General features: G+C 42.1%; 1 protein-coding gene across 10 annotated transcripts in view; it reads left to right on the plus strand.

Annotated features, from left to right (window-relative positions):
* Positions 1-19,902, plus strand: part of AMBRA1 (autophagy and beclin 1 regulator 1) — a 177,836-nt gene that overhangs the window by 63,629 nt on the left and 94,305 nt on the right. For 7 of the 10 annotated variants that reach the window (XR_008421142.1, XM_053899775.1, XM_053899770.1 and 4 more), the window contains 2 exons: positions 4,107-4,193; positions 8,408-8,587. The exons of 1 other annotated variant lie outside the window; for it this stretch is intronic. Coding sequence is in view for 8 of the 9 variants with exons in the window: in XM_053899775.1 (XP_053755750.1) it covers positions 4,107-4,193; positions 8,408-8,587 (267 nt within the window). In the remaining variant the exon portion in view is untranslated. The remainder of the gene's footprint in view (positions 1-4,106; positions 4,194-8,407; positions 8,588-19,902) is intronic. 2 more of the 10 variants (XM_053899774.1, XM_053899777.1) reach the window with 1 other exon arrangement.

The following is a 19,902-nucleotide window of genomic DNA, read 5'->3' on the forward strand; positions in this document are numbered from 1 at the left end:
GTAATACTTTGATTTCAGGTTTTTCTGTTCCATTTCCTAGTGACTCCACTTTATCTTTCAGAGGATTTTATGTAAGCAAATATTTTAGAGCAGGGATGGGCAGATTTTTTTTTCTGTAAAGGACCAGGTAGTAGGTATTTTAAGGCTGTTACTATCCTGATAGTACTTAACTCTGCCTTCCTGGCTTCAAAGCAGCCATAGACAATATATAAATGAATGGATGTGGCTATGTTTGAATAAAACTTTATAAAAACAGGCAGCTGACTTGGGGCCTGTAGTTTACCAAACCTGCCTAGGGGCATTAGGGCAACTTGATACTTGAAGAAATCCTTTTTAAGAAGTGAGCAATTCTTTTGAAAATGAAGCATTTTCTTTTTAGTTTTCAGTGGTTTACTTTTCAATTTTGTATGTTGAATGTTTTTAATTTTGAAATAATTTCAGAAAAGAAGAAAAGTTGCAAATAATAGTGCAAAGAAATCCCATGTACTCTTTACCCATATTCCCTAAATATTGGCATTTTACCACATTTGCTTTATCATTCTCTCTCTCCTGCTCTATGTATGAGTATGGTTATGTTTTGCATAATTATGGCTCTTATATTTATATATTTGCGCATATTCTTTTAAATGTGGAATTTTCTTAAAAGTAGGATATAGTTTGATAGAGCAGTGGTCTCCAGACTTTAAAAAATACTTCTGTTAGTAAAGGCTTTTTAGCAATCCATGTGTGTTATACATTATGGTCATACATTATAAAACAAAAGTTCTGATATTTTCTTTCTGTTCTCCAGTGGATTGAAATAGCACAACCCTTGTGTGTCTCACTTGGACGCCACTGATACAGAGAACGAACCAGGCAAACTTGTAAAGGAAGAGGGTTTTTGTTTTTTTCCCCTGACAGGGGTTCAGTGACTCTTTAAAAACCTTTCTTGGGGCACCTGGGTGGCTCAGTCAGTTAAGCATCCGAATTCAACTCAGGTCATGATCTCACGGTTTGTGAGTTTGAGCTCCGCATCGGGCTCTGTGCTGACAGCTCAGAGCCTGGGCCTGCTTCGGATTCTGTGTCTCCCTTTCTTTTTCTCTGCCCTTCCCTGGCTCTCACCATCTCTCTCTCAAAAAATAAACATCAATAAATAAATAAATACATTTCTAAATTGTGATCACAGGTCAGAATGAACAGGTAGCTTCAAGCTTGAATAAGCTTGTGTGAGCCCCTCCTAAGTCCTACCTGATTTCCTATCGTTGAATTGCACGATAGATGGTTAATTCAAGTCACATTTGTGGTGTCCAGTGAAGAAGGCACACAGCTGCCATCTCATCGCATTTTGTATCATTTCCCCATGGATGGCTCTTTGTAGGAAGCTAACTGTAGGAGAGAAAGGTCTTTCTTAGAGGTTCCTAGGAGTGGTGGTCATGTTTACTCATCTAGTAGCTCTTGTTCTTTTCTCTGTTCAATACCAGTTGGAGAAGTCTTTTATTCCTTCAGATAGTACTTGTAATTGACGAGAACTTAATGTTTAATCAGTGATAAGTGTGTGAGGGTGCTATTCATAGTAATTGGCTCTCCTGATTTTGTGTATTAGCAGTTAAAATGCCATGTATATATATGGCTTGCCAGTCCATTGTATTGCCTGGGGAGCAAATGGTGCTAGCAGATTCTGTAGTGAGTAGGCACAAGGGATGCATGTTCCAGAAGAACCTCATCAGGGACTCCCCAGAGATACAGCTTAACATTTTGGTTTTACCCTGATTTAAAGAAGTCTTCTTAATTAAGATAGGAAAGCAAGGTGGGAAGTAGACTTTGCAGGATTATAAAACGGAATCATTAAAATTGAAATTATCTAATCCAAACTCTCCCAGTTCAAGAATCTCCTTTATAGCATTCTTAAAAAGTCATCTTCTCTCTCTGAATACTGACACAGCCTTAGTTAGCATAGAAGTAGGGGGTAATGTTGGCTTCCCAACTTAGTAGCATCATTTTCCAGGCAGAAGTGCTTAAGAAGGATATGTGTTGGTCCCTCTGCAGGATGCTCTTTGCCAAAGGGCTTCTGCTTACTAAGCAGCCATTTGGAGGATAAAAAGCCAGGGCTGTTATGGCCAGGACTGACTCCAGAGCCCTTTGGGATGGAACAAACCTCTCGGTGTTCCAGGGAAGTCAGCTGCTCCCAGGTCTTGCTTCTATTCTCCAACCTTCCAATTCCTAGAACTAATTCATTAGTAGTGAACAAGTATTTATCTAAGATGGCATAAAAGTCCTGAATAGATACTCCTCTCGAAATTTCACTTTTCTTCTTTCTCCAGTCTGTTTGCCTCTCACTGCCCCTTCCTCTAACATTCTGTGGTGCAAAACTCCGAGACATACCATTATTTTAGTCATTATTTTATGTGACCCTAATGAAAAGAAAAAAAATCCTGCCAATTAAACGGCGTCATGCATTTATAAGATACATCCCAATTTCAGACATATTATAAATGGGAGGGTGGCTCTTAGAATTGATGAAACATGGCATTTTTGCTGCTGTAAACAGTGATACCATTGAAGATTCAGGTTTTCAACCCGAGAGATGTATTTTATTGCTTTCTTCTCTGCCTCATTGGTTACATTGTAATGTTCTCTCCCGTCAGTAGTAGGACTGTGTAAAGGGTCTTATGTGTGGGGGTTATAGGCCTTGTCTAGATAGAAAGCATCATGTAACAGTTGGTTGTCCTGGGCAGGAAAGGTAGCAAGCCAGCTTGACAGGGCCTCTGCTATATCTCTTTTCCAGGCTGTTAGGGGAAATGCTCTGGTGAGCCAGTTGCTGGGATAAAGTGACTGCACATGACTATACCTAAAGCCAGCTGGTTTTAATAACAGTGAATTGAATTAACTCAATTGGAAAAGATTGGTAGCTGCTGTCCTTATCCTGCAGATCTGCTTTAAAGAAGAGTCTGGCAGGGAGCCGGAGACCTGTTCCCGGGAGAGCCAGGCAAGATGCTGCTGGAGAGGAACAATATGCATTTCTTTCTGAGACCATTTCCTTTGAAATGTGTTCTCTGGCAGGAGCTTGATTGGCTGCCAAGGCACATTTGAATTGGGAAGCAGTGTGGCAGACATGGCAAACTAGGGGGTCCCTGGGCCACATTTATCAGATGTGTTTAAAGTGGCCCCTGTACAAAGAGGGAAAAAAATGTTTTAGCTAAACTTTAACTGTCAGGAGATTACATGGAGAAGTCCAGATTTCTGGCTTCCCTTAAAAAACAGAAGAGCCAGTGATACAAAGCCCACCTTCTAGCTTGGACTCACAGTGGATACATACACACTTTTTACCTGCCTGGAGCCTACAAGGTCCTACAGTATAGCATCCTGGTTTGAAGCATTTTGGAGTTCACAGAACTTCATGGAGTCCTGGTGCTGTCATTTAATAGCCCTGTGCCACAGTGCCATATGCTTAACTTTTAGGCCCAGTGTTCTCATGTTTGTATAGTAATGCCTCCCTTTCCAGGTTATGGTGAGATTTAAGTAAAGAAATATATGTGAAGTGCTTAGTATTCACCTGGCACCAAAAAAGTACTCAATAAAATGTGGGTGTATCATATATGCTCAGTTGAACTTATGATTGGGCTAGATTATATAATTAAAGATTTTTGTCAGTTGTTAAGAGAGCCTGAGGAGTACTCCTTCTCACAAAAAGGGTGTAGGCAGAGCAGAATGAGTAGAAGATAAGGGAATGTGGATTAGGGTAACATGGAGGAACTGAACACCAAGATAAATGTTGGCACTACATGATAATCTCTGGGTATGCCTAATTTCCCCCTCCTGTGTTGATCCCCACCTCCTATTTGTCTGCTGGAGATACTACAAATAGAAATAAGATCATGTCTCTGAAGCACTTGTTCATTTCTCACTGAAGAGCAGTATTCAGCATATACAGTGGCCATACCCAGTGTGGGAGCTCTGTAGCTCATTTATTTATTTATTTAGTTTGTAGGAAGGGTGTGATCCCAGATAATAGGTGTCCGTTAGCTGCAAAGGGGGATGTTATTTATCTCTCCCCCTATTTTTCCTTATGAATGACCTCTGAGTTGGTAATTGACAGGGATTATTGCCATTTTTTTAATCTCTGCTAGGAGGCTGCTGGAGTCTTCCCTCATTTCATTATCCCGTTATGATGGAGCAGGATCCAGAGAGCACCCAATTTACCCAGACCCAGCGAGGTAAGGCCAAAGTGAGAAATGGCACTAGGTGGGGGGGAGGGGCTGCCCTTGGGGTTGCCAAGCTGTTGGAAGCCCCATTCTGTGCCTCTCTGGTCCTGGTGCTCTTTTACTCTTCAGTTACAGTTTTGAGACAGGTGGTTCAGGTGATTGGGAAGTGTTGCAGGTAAGTGAACAGAACCTCTGATGACAGGGAGTTGTGACTGAGCTCTTGTCCTTTGGGGCTCATTCCTATAAGTGGGGCACTTAGAGGAGGGACCTGAGGAGGCCACTGGCAGAGTCACAGGGTACTTCTTTTTTGCTAATCAGGGAGGCTGTTGCCATTCAAAGGGACAGCCAAAAGGGAAACAAGTTTTTATTAGTAGGGAAATTACTTACAAATTAAAACTAACCAGCTAACAAAAAATCCTACTTGCTCTCATTTGAGAGAGAATTTAGATCATCAAAAGGCAGAAATCAAGCTCATTCAGATGTTCAATTTTTGGATGCCACCTAAAGGAAGAGATGACTGACAAAAGGGTAACCAAAAAGAACAAGTTGCCATTTTATTAAAGCATTTACCTTACACCGATTAGAAGGTATTTGAAGAGTTCTTGAAGGGATTTAAAAAACAAAAGAAAACATTTAAATGAGTTCAAGGCCCACCCTTACCTGATACTGGAAATTGAGGACCAAGGATGGGGTGTCAAGTTGATGTATAACATTTATATAGTGAGCAGTCCTTTGGTGTTGTTACAACCAGACTTAACTGATTCTGTTAATGACCTCAAAAAGGGATAACCTTCACATCATTTAGGCAACACTAGAGCTCATTGTGAGGCTTTGCCAAAAGAAAGAGTAATTTATAATGGTGGGGTTGGCAAGTTAACAAATAGAGGTTAGATAAAAGCTAAATGAGCTTTGCTTTATTTTTATTTGTTTTTTAATGTATTCTTTAAGGTTATTCTTGAGAGAGAACGAATGGGGGAGGGGTAGAGAGAGAGAGGGAGACACAGAATCTGAAGCAGGCTCTAGGCTCTGAGCTGTGAGCATAGAGCCCCACGTGGGGCTCAACCCCACAAACTGTGAGATCATGACCTGAGCCAAAAGTCGGGCGCTTAGCCAACTGAGCCACCTAGGCACTCCAGTGAGCTTTGCTTTAGATTAAGAATTTCAAGTCTGGAAAGGCCTGTAGATAAGGTTCATTCTAGGGATATTGAGTGATTTTGTTGTTGGCCACAGTGGTGTCATGATACTGAGTGTTCTTTCTGAGAGACTAATGAAAAGATTCCCCATTACCCTCTTGCTTCCTTTTCCATACCCCAGAAATGGCAAATCGAAGGACCAGGGAATATGGGGAGGCAGCTGAGATGACGACCAAACATGGAAGTGTATGTCTCTAATCATACTTAAAAGTAATAAGTCCTAAATAAAAGAAAGAAATTTTTGGCATCAATCAGATGACTCTGAAACACTAAGACAGAGAACTTCTTGCTATAAAATAGTTTCTTTTTAGGACAGCTATAGGAATCTCATCCCCAGAATTTTTAACCTGACAAAGTTTAATGGTAATTCTTAAAGACCATTATTTGTCTTCCTTTCATGTAATAAATCTTTTATTTACTCCCACTCAGATCTCTTTATCACAGAAAGTGTCATACTTTGTGGTGTTGCTATTTTTACATTTTCCCTCTTAACACAAAATAGGTTTTCTTGGAGGAGAAAATATTCTTCCTTGAAGAAAACTTGCAATTTATTAAACATTAAAAATATTTGCTTGGAACACTTCAGAGTTTGGTGATTATACAGCTCTTCAGTAAGAGGATGATTGCTACCTCATTGCTGGTTGTTTAATTAGTTTTTCCTCTTAGACTTCACCCTACACAGTATATATAGGTCAAAGTGTTTGTGAGATGATTCAGCATTCAGATCCTTATCTTCCCTCTGGCTACCTACAAAGACGAGGCCAGGATGTACTTGTATTTAATAATTGTGCCAGGAATCCCTTTTTCTTTGCCATTGATGCATAGTTTTGTAGCTTAGAAGGAATTCCTATGCCATAGTGAAATTAAACAATTAGGTTACCTAGTGCTAAAATTGCGCCCTTACATAAAAGGGCAATCTTATTGTCTGCATCAACATTCTTTCTACTTCTGTCGCCAATAATATAATTTTCCCATTAGTTACTAGGGTGGGTTAACAACTGAGAAATGTGTATACTTACAGACACTTTTCAGAATCCATTCCAGAAGAAGAATCTTCATTCTGCTCTTGAAATGTTTTTTACACTCTTTTCTAGTCTGGTTGACTTGACAATTTAACCATCAATGGCTGACTTCTGGAAAATTTCTGTATATTTAGTAGGTAAAGGAACAACTCAAGAGTGCTGACTTTTGTCTCTTGAAAATTTAAGATTCTTGATTCATCCTTGCAAAATGCATGGCAACAGGGGCCCACATGGATAATGGAAGCTCCACACATTGAGACTTTTAAGAAATGATTCTTGTACTCTGATGATCTTGGCCAAGACATCTGTGTATCCCATGCCGACCTGCTGTATGATTTGGATTCAGTGATGCCAAATGCAGTATATTGTTCTGTAGCAAAGACTTTTGAGTTCCAAAGATTGTCATTTGGCCTTCTTGGGAATTCCATTTGATGATTGCCCAGAAGGATACCACCTCTGATGACTGGCATTTCAGAGACAGCCTTAGTTCCTATAGCAGGTGACTGCAGAATCTCCTTTGTTCTGAGTCAGTAGACACACTGAGGTTTTCCCAGAAACTTTGTTTAGGGGTAAGGAAATGTAGGGCAGCAAGATTTTGTAAATACTTTCCCTACCATTTGGATGTAACTGTTATTATTTCCATTCTCAGTCAGTTTTTCCAGATTTCCATTAAATATATATGTGTTATGTGTGTGTACACACATACATACTTTTTTTCCTTTTATGTTCAAACATTATAGAAGTTAAGATTCCCAGGAATCCTCATTAGAATTGCTGTGTTTCCTTTAGTTTTTTGTTCTAATTACAGAAACATATGTTTTTGTGTACATATTAGTATATGCATACCATTCTTCAGTTTTTCTCCCAGTTAAATTTTTGTTTTAGAGGGTTTTCTTGTGTGTGTATAGGGATGATTTATTCTTTTTAATAGTTACATAGTGTTTCTTTGTATGGATATAGTTTATTTCTTTAACCTCTTGGTGGGCATTTGAGACATTTCCTAGTTTTTCACTAATGCTAACAACATGTATATATCCTTGTGTTTTTCTATATGATAAGATTCCTAGTGGAATTGTTGAGTCAAAGTGTATTGTTCTTCTCTCACTTTCTTAGTATATAGCAGTCTTGTGAAAGATGGAGGAAAAACTTGAGAAAGGGAATGTGGTAAATTGTAGGAGACACTAGGCGTTTTCAGGGGTATGAAGACACTAAGACACAGACTAGAGGTCTAGACTAATTCATTGAGAATAGCCACAGTAAGGAAGGAGAAAAAGGAATAACTGTTGCCTCCTGTATTGCTTAGTGCCCATGTCACCTCGGATGCTCTATTGTAAGAAATAGAAAAATCTTTTCTTCCCTGTGAGATTTTGTTTTCTTGAGTATATTTTACTCTCTTTTTCAATCCTGAATATTTTCTCTGTGTTACGAATGTCTGTGAGTAACCCATTAGAGCTGAGAGGTTCAGAGAGCTCACTTTAGGGAGCTAGGGCAAATATGGAGCTATGTGGATCTGTTGGAGAAGAAAGAAGACCTGGTGAAGATAGTACCTTCTCTGGTCATGTCCATTTTGCCATCTCCTGGCCTCTATTCTCTTGTATAAAATGAAGGGAGAGCTGGCCTTTAGAAGGTGGCTGTGGTCCCTTTTCGTTTCTTATATTTTGAGTCTGGATGGTTGAAGAAGGCTGTGAATCTGTATGAATGGCACCCTGAGAGGCTAAAATGGGTCCCTAAAGAAACTAAAAAAGGAAGGTCCAGTGTTATCCCCTTGGGAGGGGGCAGCTATTGAGCAGATGATGACTGATTACACAGCCTCTTTGCCTCCTCTCGGAACAGAAACACGGGTGGTAGTCTAATAAGCATATTGTGCAGTACAGACCTCCTGGTGAGTTAAATGCCCTTTATTTTTCACGTCTCCGGAGTTCGCCTCAGCAGGGAGAGCTGGATTTACTGTCTTTCACAGTATTCCCCACATTAGTGCTAGTTTGTGTTTGTCCATCTCTGTCTCTCTCAGATTATCTCCTGCCGCATACTACGCCCAGAGGATGATCCAGTATCTCTCACGGAGAGACAGTATTCGCCAGCGCTCCATGCGCTATCAGCAGAACCGGCTCCGTTCCTCCACCTCCTCCTCTTCCTCAGACAACCAGGGCCCATCAGTAGAGGGAACCGACTTGGAGTTTGAGGACTTTGAGTAAGTACCTACTCAGCTTGCTTTCTTCCCTGTCCTCCCAAGCTGTGTGTGCTTCTAAGTTGACCACTGTCCAAGCAGCAGTGGTTGGCCTTTCTTGCTTCAAACCCCAAAGTTCTTATGTATGAGTAGCAGGATGGGGTGAGGGGAAGGGGGTTAAAATGTGCAGGGTACTGCCACCTCTGGCAGTTGTGCTGCTGTTTCATGGAGCCCGTGGGAGAGATGGCCCGTTGGCCCCAGGCCAGGCTGGAGAAGATGGCTGCTGCTACATAGGCAGCACCGTTATTTCCCTTTTGCATGAACAGTGGCTATGGAAGTGCTTCTCATGGCCTGTTTTCACAATGTCAGAGAGAAAGGATGGTTGATATTTTTTATTAAGCGGAGTAGGTATAGAGATTAGAAATAACAGAAATATCTGGGGGTGCCTGGGTGGCTCAGTCAGTTAAGCGTCCGGCTTTGCTCAGGTCACGATCTCGCGGTCCGTGAGTTTGAGCCCAGCCTTGGGCTCTGTGCTGACAGCTCAGAGCCTGGAGCCTGCTTAGGATTCTGTGTCTCCCTCTCTCTGTGTCTCCAAATAATAAGTAAACATTAAAAATTGAAAAAAAGAAAAAAAAAGAAATATCTGGATTTCCCTAAAGACAGGTCCCTTCGTACCCTTGAATCACACTGATTCTTTGAGGTCCTACTCCATTGCTTAAACTATCTCCCTCCTGCAACCTCCCCCATTAGGATCCTTTGAAAGTTGCCTGTCAAACTAATGTGGTAGTTTGAGAGGTGATTCCTTGCTCTTCTGGTGTTTTTGAGTGGTCGATTGGATGATGGGGGTGAGGTAAAGGAGCAGGGTCAGCCCTGTGCACAGGATTAAACACCCCAGTGTCACTGCTGTGTTTGAACTCTCTGACCTCCTGCTCCTCACCTTTCTAACCATTCACTGTGTTTCTTTCCATTCTGAAAGAATATCCATTCCTGGTTTATATCAAATAGGACGCTTAGCTCTTGTTTTGATTCCTATATTTTGATACTCTCAAACATGCAAAACAAGAGAGAGAGAGAGGTGGTTAAGCATTAATTTTTTTCTCCTTTTTTTGCTGACAGCATTGGAATAGGACAGCCTGTCAGTCATTCTCCTTTTTTTCGTTCTCTATCTTGACATCACCTGGTCAGGTCTGGGATGTTAAGATTTCTTGCCTCCTTCTCAACCTTCCTCTTCCGTGAGCTGAATGGATAGTTCCCCAGGAGCCACCTTGCAATAGAGCTTTAAGATGTGTTGGAGAAATCTTTTTGCTAAAGATGACTAAGGAGGTGGAAACAACCTTTATACCAATTTGCCTTTCTGATATGGTCCTTAAACACGCTAGCAATTGTGTACTTGGAAGCAAAAGGCCGACTGAATAGGCGGTTCTTTTGTCTGGGGAAGAAACAAACATGAAAGAAATGCAGGGATGCCCTGAAGCCGCGGTGGTGGCTCTTGGAGCAGGGGCCCCGATCCTCTCTCATCGGCTGCCCTCTGGCTCCCAGCACATGTCATTCTCCCTTCAGTCCACTCTAGGGGAAGGTGGGTGCATATACCAGCAGTGAGGGAGAGTCTCCACTCCCTTACCCAGACAGATACCAGTAGTGAAATATGTTCCCCTGCAGATATGATCATTTTTCCAGCTCTGGGGTCTATTCAGAGAAGCAGTTTCAGGTATGTGCCGACACTGCTGGGACTGAGTACTGCTGAAAAGCCTCAGTAATCCTGGGGAGCTCTGGGAGTCAGTGCAGGTTGCATAGCCTCCCTCCATGCACGTTTGGAAGGCTGTGTAATCTCTTTGCAGTGGTGAAACGTGGGGCTTATGCCTTTGAGCTGTATCTTGCCTCGTGACTTGTCCTTCACAATGGAGTTCTGGATTAGTTTAAAATGTTCTGTTCTCATCTTACCTTCTCTTTCTTCTGCTACCACCTCCTCCCTCTCCCCTTCCTTCCCCCTCGATTTTCCTGTGTCAGACTCGCTCCTCCCTGTGCTCCCCACAGCCCACCTGTGCTCTCACCTTCCCCCTGGCTTCAGCGCGACCTGAATTTACATTGCCTTCTTCACCTTTCATGCACTGACTTACCATTATTTCTCCCTAGGGGTCTTCTGTTGCTCCCTGGTTGGTAACAATGGGCTGATTTCTCTAATGCTCCTCTGAAAGTCCCTTGCCGGGGTGTTTGCCTTTCTTTTTGAGCTGATGCAGACTGTAATCTTGTTTTTAATAGCAGCTGTGGATTAGTCACCTCAATATTAGTAGTCCAGGTCTCCTAGTGAAGGATGTTGCTGGCTGGTTGATGCTGAGTTCCCGTCTGTTCATTCTTTCTCTTTCCCTGCTCTCCTCCCCCTGTTGTAAACTGAGTGCTGCCTGCGGCTGCTTCTCTTCTCTTAACTTCTAGGTACTCTAGGAGGGAATGAGAGAGAACTGAGGGAATGTGTCAGCCCATTGTTAACCATTTTTTTAAAGTTTATTTATTTTGAAAGACAGAGAGGGTTCATGGGTGCATGAGAACAGGGGAGGGACAGAGAGAGGGAGGGAGAGAATTCCAAGCAGGCTCCGCGCTGTCAGCACTGAGCCCAACACAGGGCTTGATCTCACGAACCACGAGATCATGACCTGAGCTGAAATCAAGGGTTGGAAACTTAACCGACTAAGCCACCCAGGTGCCCCTGTATCCACCCATTTTAATTTCTTTGCCTCAGTCCTTTTCCTTAGCTTTGATAATAGAAGGAAAGTCAGAAGCTCATATGATTATAATGTATAGTTCTTTCAGGTACAGAGAAGCAGGTAAGTTAGACAGGACCTGGAATCTTCCTAACACTTAGGGGGCTGTTAAGAGAAACTGCTCTACTGGTTTCCTTGCCTGCACAACACGCCATGCTCCTGCCTTTGCCATCCCACTTCAACATCTTCAGTTCTCACCCCATTTGCTAAGCTGGGAATCATTTTGGTGTTATCTACCTTGTCCCTTCCAGGTGTATAGAGTCCCCAGATCCCATCTTTTTTGATTCTTTTCCATCGTCTATCACCTATGATAATATTTTTCATATGTATTCTATAACATATAAAATATTTGTAATATATAAAAATATATTTATATATATAAATCTTGTTTAATTCTTTAAAAAAAAATTTTTTAATGTTTTTATTTTTGAGAGAGAAAGACACAGAGTGGGAGCAGGGGAGGGGCAGAGGGGGTGGGGAGGGAGACACAGAATCTGAAGCAGGCTTCAGGCTATGAGTTGTCAGCACAGAGCCCAACGCGGGGCTCAAACTCACGAGCCATGCGATCATGACCTGAGCCGAAGTCTGCCGCTTAACCAATTGAGCCACTCAGGCGCCCCTCATTTAATTCTTATAATAACCTAATGAGGTATTTACTCCACTGTAGTATTTTTTAAAATAAGGATACAGAGACAACCAAAATCAGACATGTCTGAGATTTGAGAACAGGAGTAAACATATTTAGTGTCTGGCTTTTATTGTCCTGCAGATTTAAAAACCTTTAAAAATGATGTAGAACCACATTTGAGCTCTTGCTCCCTGAGCTTGCTGTGGAAGAAGACTATCTAGATTTATCTCTAGGGAAGATAACTTTGAAGGTTGGTCGGCAGCAGGTTAAATTTTCTGTTCTTTTGTGGTCTGGATTAATGACCATCTATCCAGGCAGGCATCATCTCCTGCCATTCATCTCTGTCTGTGGCCAGAATTGAGACTGCAGGGTCCCTGTGTTTATCAAAATGCACAAACAGGGCATCCAGAAACCCGCTGTCAGAAGGTCTGTCCTGAAGCGTTCAGCATCTGTCTTTGCATAAAGATATTCACAAGCAGGGTAAAGGTGTGGCTGTCACTGACATTGCTGTCTGCCTGCTTTTGAGCCCAGACCACCTGCTAGAATGTAGAAGGCAAATAAGCATAAGGAAAACTGCCATTTTAATTTTCACCATCCCTTTGGAAAGAGAGGGAAGCTTTTTTGAAGCCCTGTGGTTAAGTGCTGTATCCCAGAAGTCGCTAAGGCCTGCACAAGAGGTGGTATATGTCTATTGTTCCTGTTATCCTCACCCCCTTCCTCATGTTATCTGTTACTCTAAATGTACGTATAATCCCAGAATCATCCGTAGTTCATTTCTTGCCCTTCTTGCCTCTTTTTGTAACTGCTTTGCCTTCCAAGGCAAAGAATACCCAGAGCTGATGACAACTGGAGAAGCTTCAGACTGGATCAGTCGCAAATATCTCCACCACACATCCCAGCCACAGGGGAATTACATTCACTTCAGGTTGTTGCTAGCTCAGAAGAGAGCAAGTTCTTCATTCACCGTTGTGACATTAGGCTTACTTTGGAAAAACGTCTCAGTGAGAATTCTAGGCTTTCAGCCTTAAGATGAAATCACTTTAGATCTATTACATCTGTTTTCTTCATTTTTCTAATTTATTTGGTTGTGTTTGAGTTCCTTTTACCCAGAAATCCATATTATGACCAAACAGGCAAAAATGTTTCATTGTATGACAGTAACTTCTGGGTGCCAGAGATGGGTTCTGGTTCCTTAGTTTGGAATGAAGTGTTCTAGCAGTACCCCATACACACGTGCAGAGAGCCTCATACAGAAAGGACTACTCCTTTGATGGTCCCCTTGCTAGACACCTTCTAGCAAGGAAGTTGTTAAAAGGTCTTTTTGGTGTATGATGTAGCTGAGAGTTCTGAAGGCTGTCACTCAGCTCTACCATCTGATTGGGTTGACATAAGAGGAGTTGCTTGCTTTTAGTTCAGAATTTAATATTCTTCACCTGCCCTTTTGCCGTAACTGAAATTTAGTTGAGTCATGGCAAAGAAAACACGTTAGAAACCAAATAATACTATTCTTATCGTCTGTCTATAGGCGAAATCCTGGCAGCTTTGTGAGGCTCATATACTTGCTTCAAGTTCTCGTGGCTAGAAATTCCAGTGGAGTGAAGCTACATGCCATTGGTAGTACTTGTTCTTGCTCTCTCTTCTGTGCCCAGAATTTCCGGGACTCTTGTGGGAGTCTGCCTGCTAATAACAGATACATAACTGTAGCCAAGAAAAGGAAGAGTAAATCTTTGGAGAGTGTTCTCGTCTACTTCATTTTGAAGAAGAGTTGCTTTTGTTCTTTTCTTTAACTTACAAACCATAGACTCTTTGATGTTAGAAGTAGAAGAGAAATTCAAAGGAAACACACTTTAAAGCTATTCTCTTTATGGACTGCAACCTGTTAGAACAGTCAGGAATCAGGCAATGAGCTGTATTTGGTGAGTGGTGGTGTTATACAGAAGTCGTTCTTAAAGTGGGATGAGATAAGGAACTGTTCTCTTCCTTTTTACCAGAGAGTTTTCAATAATTTCACTTACTTGATTTTTGTAGTGGTTGATTGCTTCTTTTACAAGGTGGGTTTATTCATTTTTTTTTATAAGTTTTTATTTATTTATTTTTGAGAGAGAAAGTGTGAATGGGGAAGGGGCAGAGAGAGAGAGAGAGAGAGAGAGAGAATCCCAAGCAGGGCTCCACACTGTCAGCACAGAGCCCGATGCAAGGCTCAAACCCACAAACCGTGAGATCATGACCTGACCTGAAGTTGGACCTTCAACCGACTGAGCCACCCAGGCGCCCCTACAAGGTGGGTTTATAAAAGAGAAAGTTATACATATTACAATAGGCCCTTTACTTCTAGACATACTTGGGAGAAAGACAAATAAATGCACAGTCATAGAAACGTGAAATAGCATGGAATATTTCAGAAATTCCCTTGTTGATAAGTTTGACTAGATTTTAAAGTCCAAGATATGTGGCAGGAGATGAGCCCTGAGACTTAAGGTGGCACCAGATCTTTGGAGAGTCTCCTGTACCTTGCAAAGGAGGTAAACTTTATTTTGTAGGTGAAGGGAGTCATTGAAGAGTTTTAGGCTATGAAATAACGGGAGCAGATTTTTACATAATAACTTCCGAGACAGACTGTAATAAGGTAGCACTAAAATACAGAGCAGCGTTCTATGAAGGGAAGAGAGTATTTGGGGAGATGTGAGGAGGCTCCATGGGTTTCAACTGGGTGGGAAGACTGCATAGGACTTAGATGAAGTGATGTGGAGGATGAAGTTAGGGTACAGGAGATAGGTACAGTAGAATCTAAGAGATTCAAAGGAAGCAGCGTAAGCAAAAGCCCAGAGATAGATGATTTACAGGGGACCCTGAATAAATCTGTGGCTAGAGCTACAGAATGCTTGTAATGTGATAGAGAAGATCAGAAAGGCCTGAACTGAGGGCCTGGAATGTCTGGCTGAAAGTTTGGACTTTATTATTATTTTCTTTAATGTTTATTTATTTTAGGAAGGGAGAGAGAGCGAGTACAGGGGAGGGGCAGAGAGAGAGGGAGACAGTGGATCTGAAGCGGGCTCTGTGCTGACAGCAGAGGGCCTGATGCAGGACTCAAACTCACAAACCATGAGATCGTGACCTGAGCCGAAGTCAGACACTTAACCAACTGAGCCATCTGGGCGCCCCTGGATCGTATTTTTATCTGGGGGAAGTTATTATTGAAGATGTATTTGAGGCAGCTAATTCGGACAGCATTGGTTGGGGTGACCTAAAGTGGCAAGTGTATGGATGCAGGAAAACCACTTAGGAAGCAGTGGGCGAAATAGAGGAGAGAACATACGAGGACTGAATGTTAAGTATTGGGTGTAAGAGGCTTGGTGTTTTCTAAGAGTGGGGCCTGTTTGTGAATGTTCCTGGGAAATGAGCTGCGAAAGCTCAGCTGTCTCACTTCCTACTTCTCCAAATGAAATGTTGCCTGAGTCCTTTTTGACTCCTACTTGAACCAGTTTTGAACTAAATTGGTAAAACAGCAAGTGACTCCTAGAGCAGCTGCGGTGGGACCTGGGATCACTCATCAGTGCCTGCTGCCCCCTTAGCCTGACAACTCCTGTGTAGAGAGTGGCCCGGGTTCTAGTTTAGGCTGAGTCAAATTTGTTGCTTGACAGATTTGATCTTGGGCAAGTCCCTTTCACACCCTATGCCTCAGTGTCTGATTTGTAAAATCAGAGTGGATAATTTCTGAAGTTTACCCCTAAAGTGCTCAGATCTTTGTTGGAGCTAACTACCTTAGATGAACCTGCTTTGTGTTCAGCAGAGGCAGAATAATGAAAAGTCTCAGAGAAGTGGGGAGACTTCCTGGGGATCAGGAATAGGATATCTGGTACCTGGAGAGCCCCAACACATTTCTAAAATATATGCCTATCTAAATTCTCGCTCTTTCCTTGAGGATTTTGAGCCTATTGCTTAGAAGTATAGGCTATTGCTCAGCAACTTTAGAATTAGCATTCTTTCTGGGCAAGTAAAATACATATGAATATTCATTTTGAGGAATGCTAGAAGAGAAGGAAAAGGGAATATGTGTGGATTGTACTTGGGTATAGAAGGGGAAAACACAGAAGGAAAGAATTAAACAGCCGCGGGGGGGGGGGGGGGGGAAGGAGGGCATAACCACTTAGAGATATAGATTGGTTTTTTGTTTTTTGTTTTTTTTTATTTTTTTTTAACGTTTATTTATTTTTGAGACAGAGAGAGACAGAGCATGAACGGGGGAGGGTCAGAGAGAGGGAGACACAGAATCCAAAACAGGCTCCAGGCTCTGAGCTGTCAGCACAGAGCCCGACGCGGGGCTTGAACTCACGGACCGTGAGATCATGACCTGAGCCGAAGTCGGCCGCTTAACCAACTGAGCCACCCAGGCGCCCCTATAGATTTGTTTTTTAATGTAAAATGCACAGTAGGAATATGGAATATGTGCAGATGAAATGAAAGGTAGAATAAGGGAAGAGAGAAATTTGTAAATGGTAATTATCTATTACTGTTCCTTAGGGAAAAGTTAAAGCTCTGCAGTTCCAAGGGGGCCGTGCTCTTAGTTGTCCCCTGTGAATGATACCCCCAGAGCCTGAGCCTTCCTCCCAGATATCTAAACCCTTACACGTGTGCACAGTCCTTGGCATAGAGATGAGGGCCTCGGTTTCTTACCAAGAGCACCTGGGTAAGGAAAGGACTTGTGCTATCCAGGGACAGGAATACCAACTAGGCCTTCTGTTGTCTGGAAGTTGAATAAAAACAGAAGAGCATAGGGAGACACTTATTTTTTTAATAGTCTAATTTTCAGCAAAGTCAACTGTGTATTGTCGAGAGGACAATGGCCTTTTGAGCTTTTTGCTGCAAGAGCCTCATTTATAAAGGCCCGAGTCAGAGCCATTTGTCATGAGGAGGAATGACAAGCTGACTGTCTGGTCAGGACTCAGCCGGCAGTCTGTAGGTGTATTTTTCATTCCTTTAAATTATAGCCTCTCTCTGAGGCAATTAATCCCAGGCATTTAGCAAGAGTCGCTGCTGTGTTTCTCTCCCTTGTTCCAGAGAAGCATTTTCTTATATTTGGCATTTGTCTTGGATGCCTTATTGTTTGAAGGGTGGTTTTTTTTTTTCCCTTATAAAATCTTTTACGAGAAAGTCTTATTCCCTCCACCCCTTGTCCTTCCCAAATACCCCTCTGAGAGTTAATCAGAGATGTACAGAGTTCAGCAGCTGGGAAAGCCATTAATAACTCTGCCAGCTTCTGTCCTGCTGGCTTAAAGGCACCTTCTGGCTGATGAAATTGATGAGGATTTCTCTTGGTGTTTCCCTGAAAAGCATTCTGGTGACAAATAGTCCTCCTGTGAGGGAGGAGCAGAATCAGCATATTTGCATACTCTTCCTCATGGCTTTTTTTTTTTTTTTTTAAGTCTCAGTATGGAAGGGCACGGGCTGTGTTATGTTAGGCCCCAGTACGTAGCACCATCCACCATTCCTAAGGTAAACCGTCTCCCTGGGTCTGCCTTTACCTACTGCTCATTTGACAGACCTCCTCCAGTCCACTCACGTCAGTCTCTGCCTCACTAGTTTTGCCTCCTTCAGCTCGTGCAGCCTTGCCTCATGTTGATCCTGTATCAGCACTGATGTGAGTGGCAGAGTCTGTGTGGTTTTCTCAGTACAGCATTATTTTAAGTACTTTTAACTCCTTTGCCCTTTTCCTGGAACTCTTACCACTCTCCCCCTTCCCTGCTGGCTTCCCATCCCCACTGGGGATAGGCTGTGCACTGAGTGCACTGACTGTGCACCTCAGTCTAACTCCTTATTTCTGAATCCTCCCTTCTTTCCAGACTACAGAATGCGGAGTCATTAGTTGCTCTCTTCGCCTCTATTTTACTGGAGCTGTGCATTTAGTTAGGGATTTCTGTGGCCAGTACTAATGTCCAGGGCCTTTTTCCCTCTTCTTGCCTCACTTGAACATTCTGGTCTTTGCCACCTTACCCATTCCTGTTTTCAGGGTTTTTCTTAGAACGGTATTTAAGCTGTTTTTCTCCTAGTGAAGGCTGTTTTCTCCTAGATGTCCTGTGCTGTTTTCTCCCATAGGTAGCACCTCATCTGTGTGTTCACCACGTTTCAGTTTTCTAGTCGTTGTGAGTCCCATGATGTTACTCCTCCCCTTTGCTAGAATTCTCAGTGCTTTTAATTTGAAGTCTTGTCTACATTTTATTGAGATGCCATTTAGCTCCTGCTTCTCTATCATTAGTCAAGATGTTAAGCTGAGGACCAGCAGATGCATCTCTGCTCAACATATTGATTCTTTTATGGTGCCAAAGTGACCATCAGTCTGAGACTTTGTTTGTATCTGAGCCAGCTGATCTCATTCGTATTTTCCTGTATATCCTCCAGTGATCTCTAAATACTATAAAGCCATTATCTCTGGCCATGTTTTGTGTCTCACTCCCCCCCGCTTTTTCAAATGGAAGGAGAAACTGAATCAGAAAGTTGGTTGCTTGTAGGTGTTGGAAAAGAGGCTTGTGAATTATGTCGAAAGAGCCCGGAAATTTCCCCAGCCCTGGTGTGTTTGTTCATTTTTCTAAACTGTCTTCTGGTGTCCTTTCACCAAGCTCTGTGCCGTCTTTGAGCACTGGCAACTGCTGAGCAGTAGAACGATCTAGCACACTGGCTTCTCCTTCCCTCTCTTCACCAGATAGAGTATTGTTTGTTGTCCAGAGGGAGAGGCATCTTGAGACCTTACAGAAGCCAGTTGTCAGCTCCACAGTGTGATTCTGGGAAGGCCAGCTCTCTCTCCTAGCTACAGAACAAGTACTCACAGTTACCCCATGATGTTTCTTTCTACAGCTTAGTTTTTAACCTTTTTGAGGCTTGGGACCCTTCTTTTCCTTAGGGCCCTTTTTAACTTCAAAATGTTTGCTAACTTTTCTCATGATAATTAGCTGGACTTTTAGTGTCCTTTGAGAAGTAAAATACGCTGTTATGAAAAGCTATCATGAATTCATTTGTATTTTTAAGTGAATTGGTACTTTGATCAAAACTTGAAGCTGGATTTATTTGAAAATTAATAATATGCTAAATTTGAGAACTAACTTATTTGTTTGATATTCATTTATTCCTTGTGTACATGTGGCTGCCAAAATCTTATAACAATTTGTGGGCTTCCCAGAGCCATGATCTACTGTTCAGGAACTCCTGATTTCATTGTTGTTTTTAATAACCTTTTTACTTTCCATATGGTCTTTTCTCTCTCTCTCTCTCCCCTTGCCTCTCCCTTGATCTATAGAGTTTCAAGTCAAAGGGATATGACATGTTAAGGAAAATAACAGTATGCCTTCTCTTTGGGGAAAATAAAGACCGAGTACTGACTTTTAATGGATCAGGTTCCAATATCCCTGATATTGATTTCTCTGTTAATGTTCAGCATCCAAACCCACCAAAATATAAAAACCTTCCTAGGCTTTCATTTCTGGCTTGTAAAGCTCCCAGTGGCCCATTTGAAAGCCAGAGTATTGTCTTAACTTTGGTTCCGAGGCCAGTTTGAAGGTGATCTCATTAAGTTGAAGATAATCCAAACGGAGAACTCAGAAAAAATATCAGATCAAGCTTTCAGAGGTTCATTTATTTTGTGGAGTTGGTTAAGCAGCTAATTAACTGCTCTGTCCAGCCAGTGCCCTTTGGCTTATTGTTCCTTTGATGCATTGGAAACTAAGCCACGTGAAGTCCCTGTCTTCCCTTTTCTTGTAGGAGGCAGCAAAGTATAGGGGAAAGAGCAAGGGCTTCAGAATCAGATAGATACTCCTTGAATTCTGCCTCAGCCACTTACTCGTTGTGTGACCTTGGGCATTTGCCTCTCTGCTCCTTCATTTCCGTATCTATAAAACAAAGCTACTAATAATACCTCATGGGGTAGTTAGAAGGATTAAATAGAATAACGTATTAATAACCTTTAT

This window comes from Panthera pardus, unplaced genomic scaffold, assembly GCF_024362965.1.
Source record: "Panthera pardus isolate Hobbes unplaced genomic scaffold, ASM2436296v1 HiC_scaffold_12, whole genome shotgun sequence".
Lineage (NCBI taxonomy): Eukaryota > Metazoa > Chordata > Mammalia > Carnivora > Felidae > Panthera > Panthera pardus.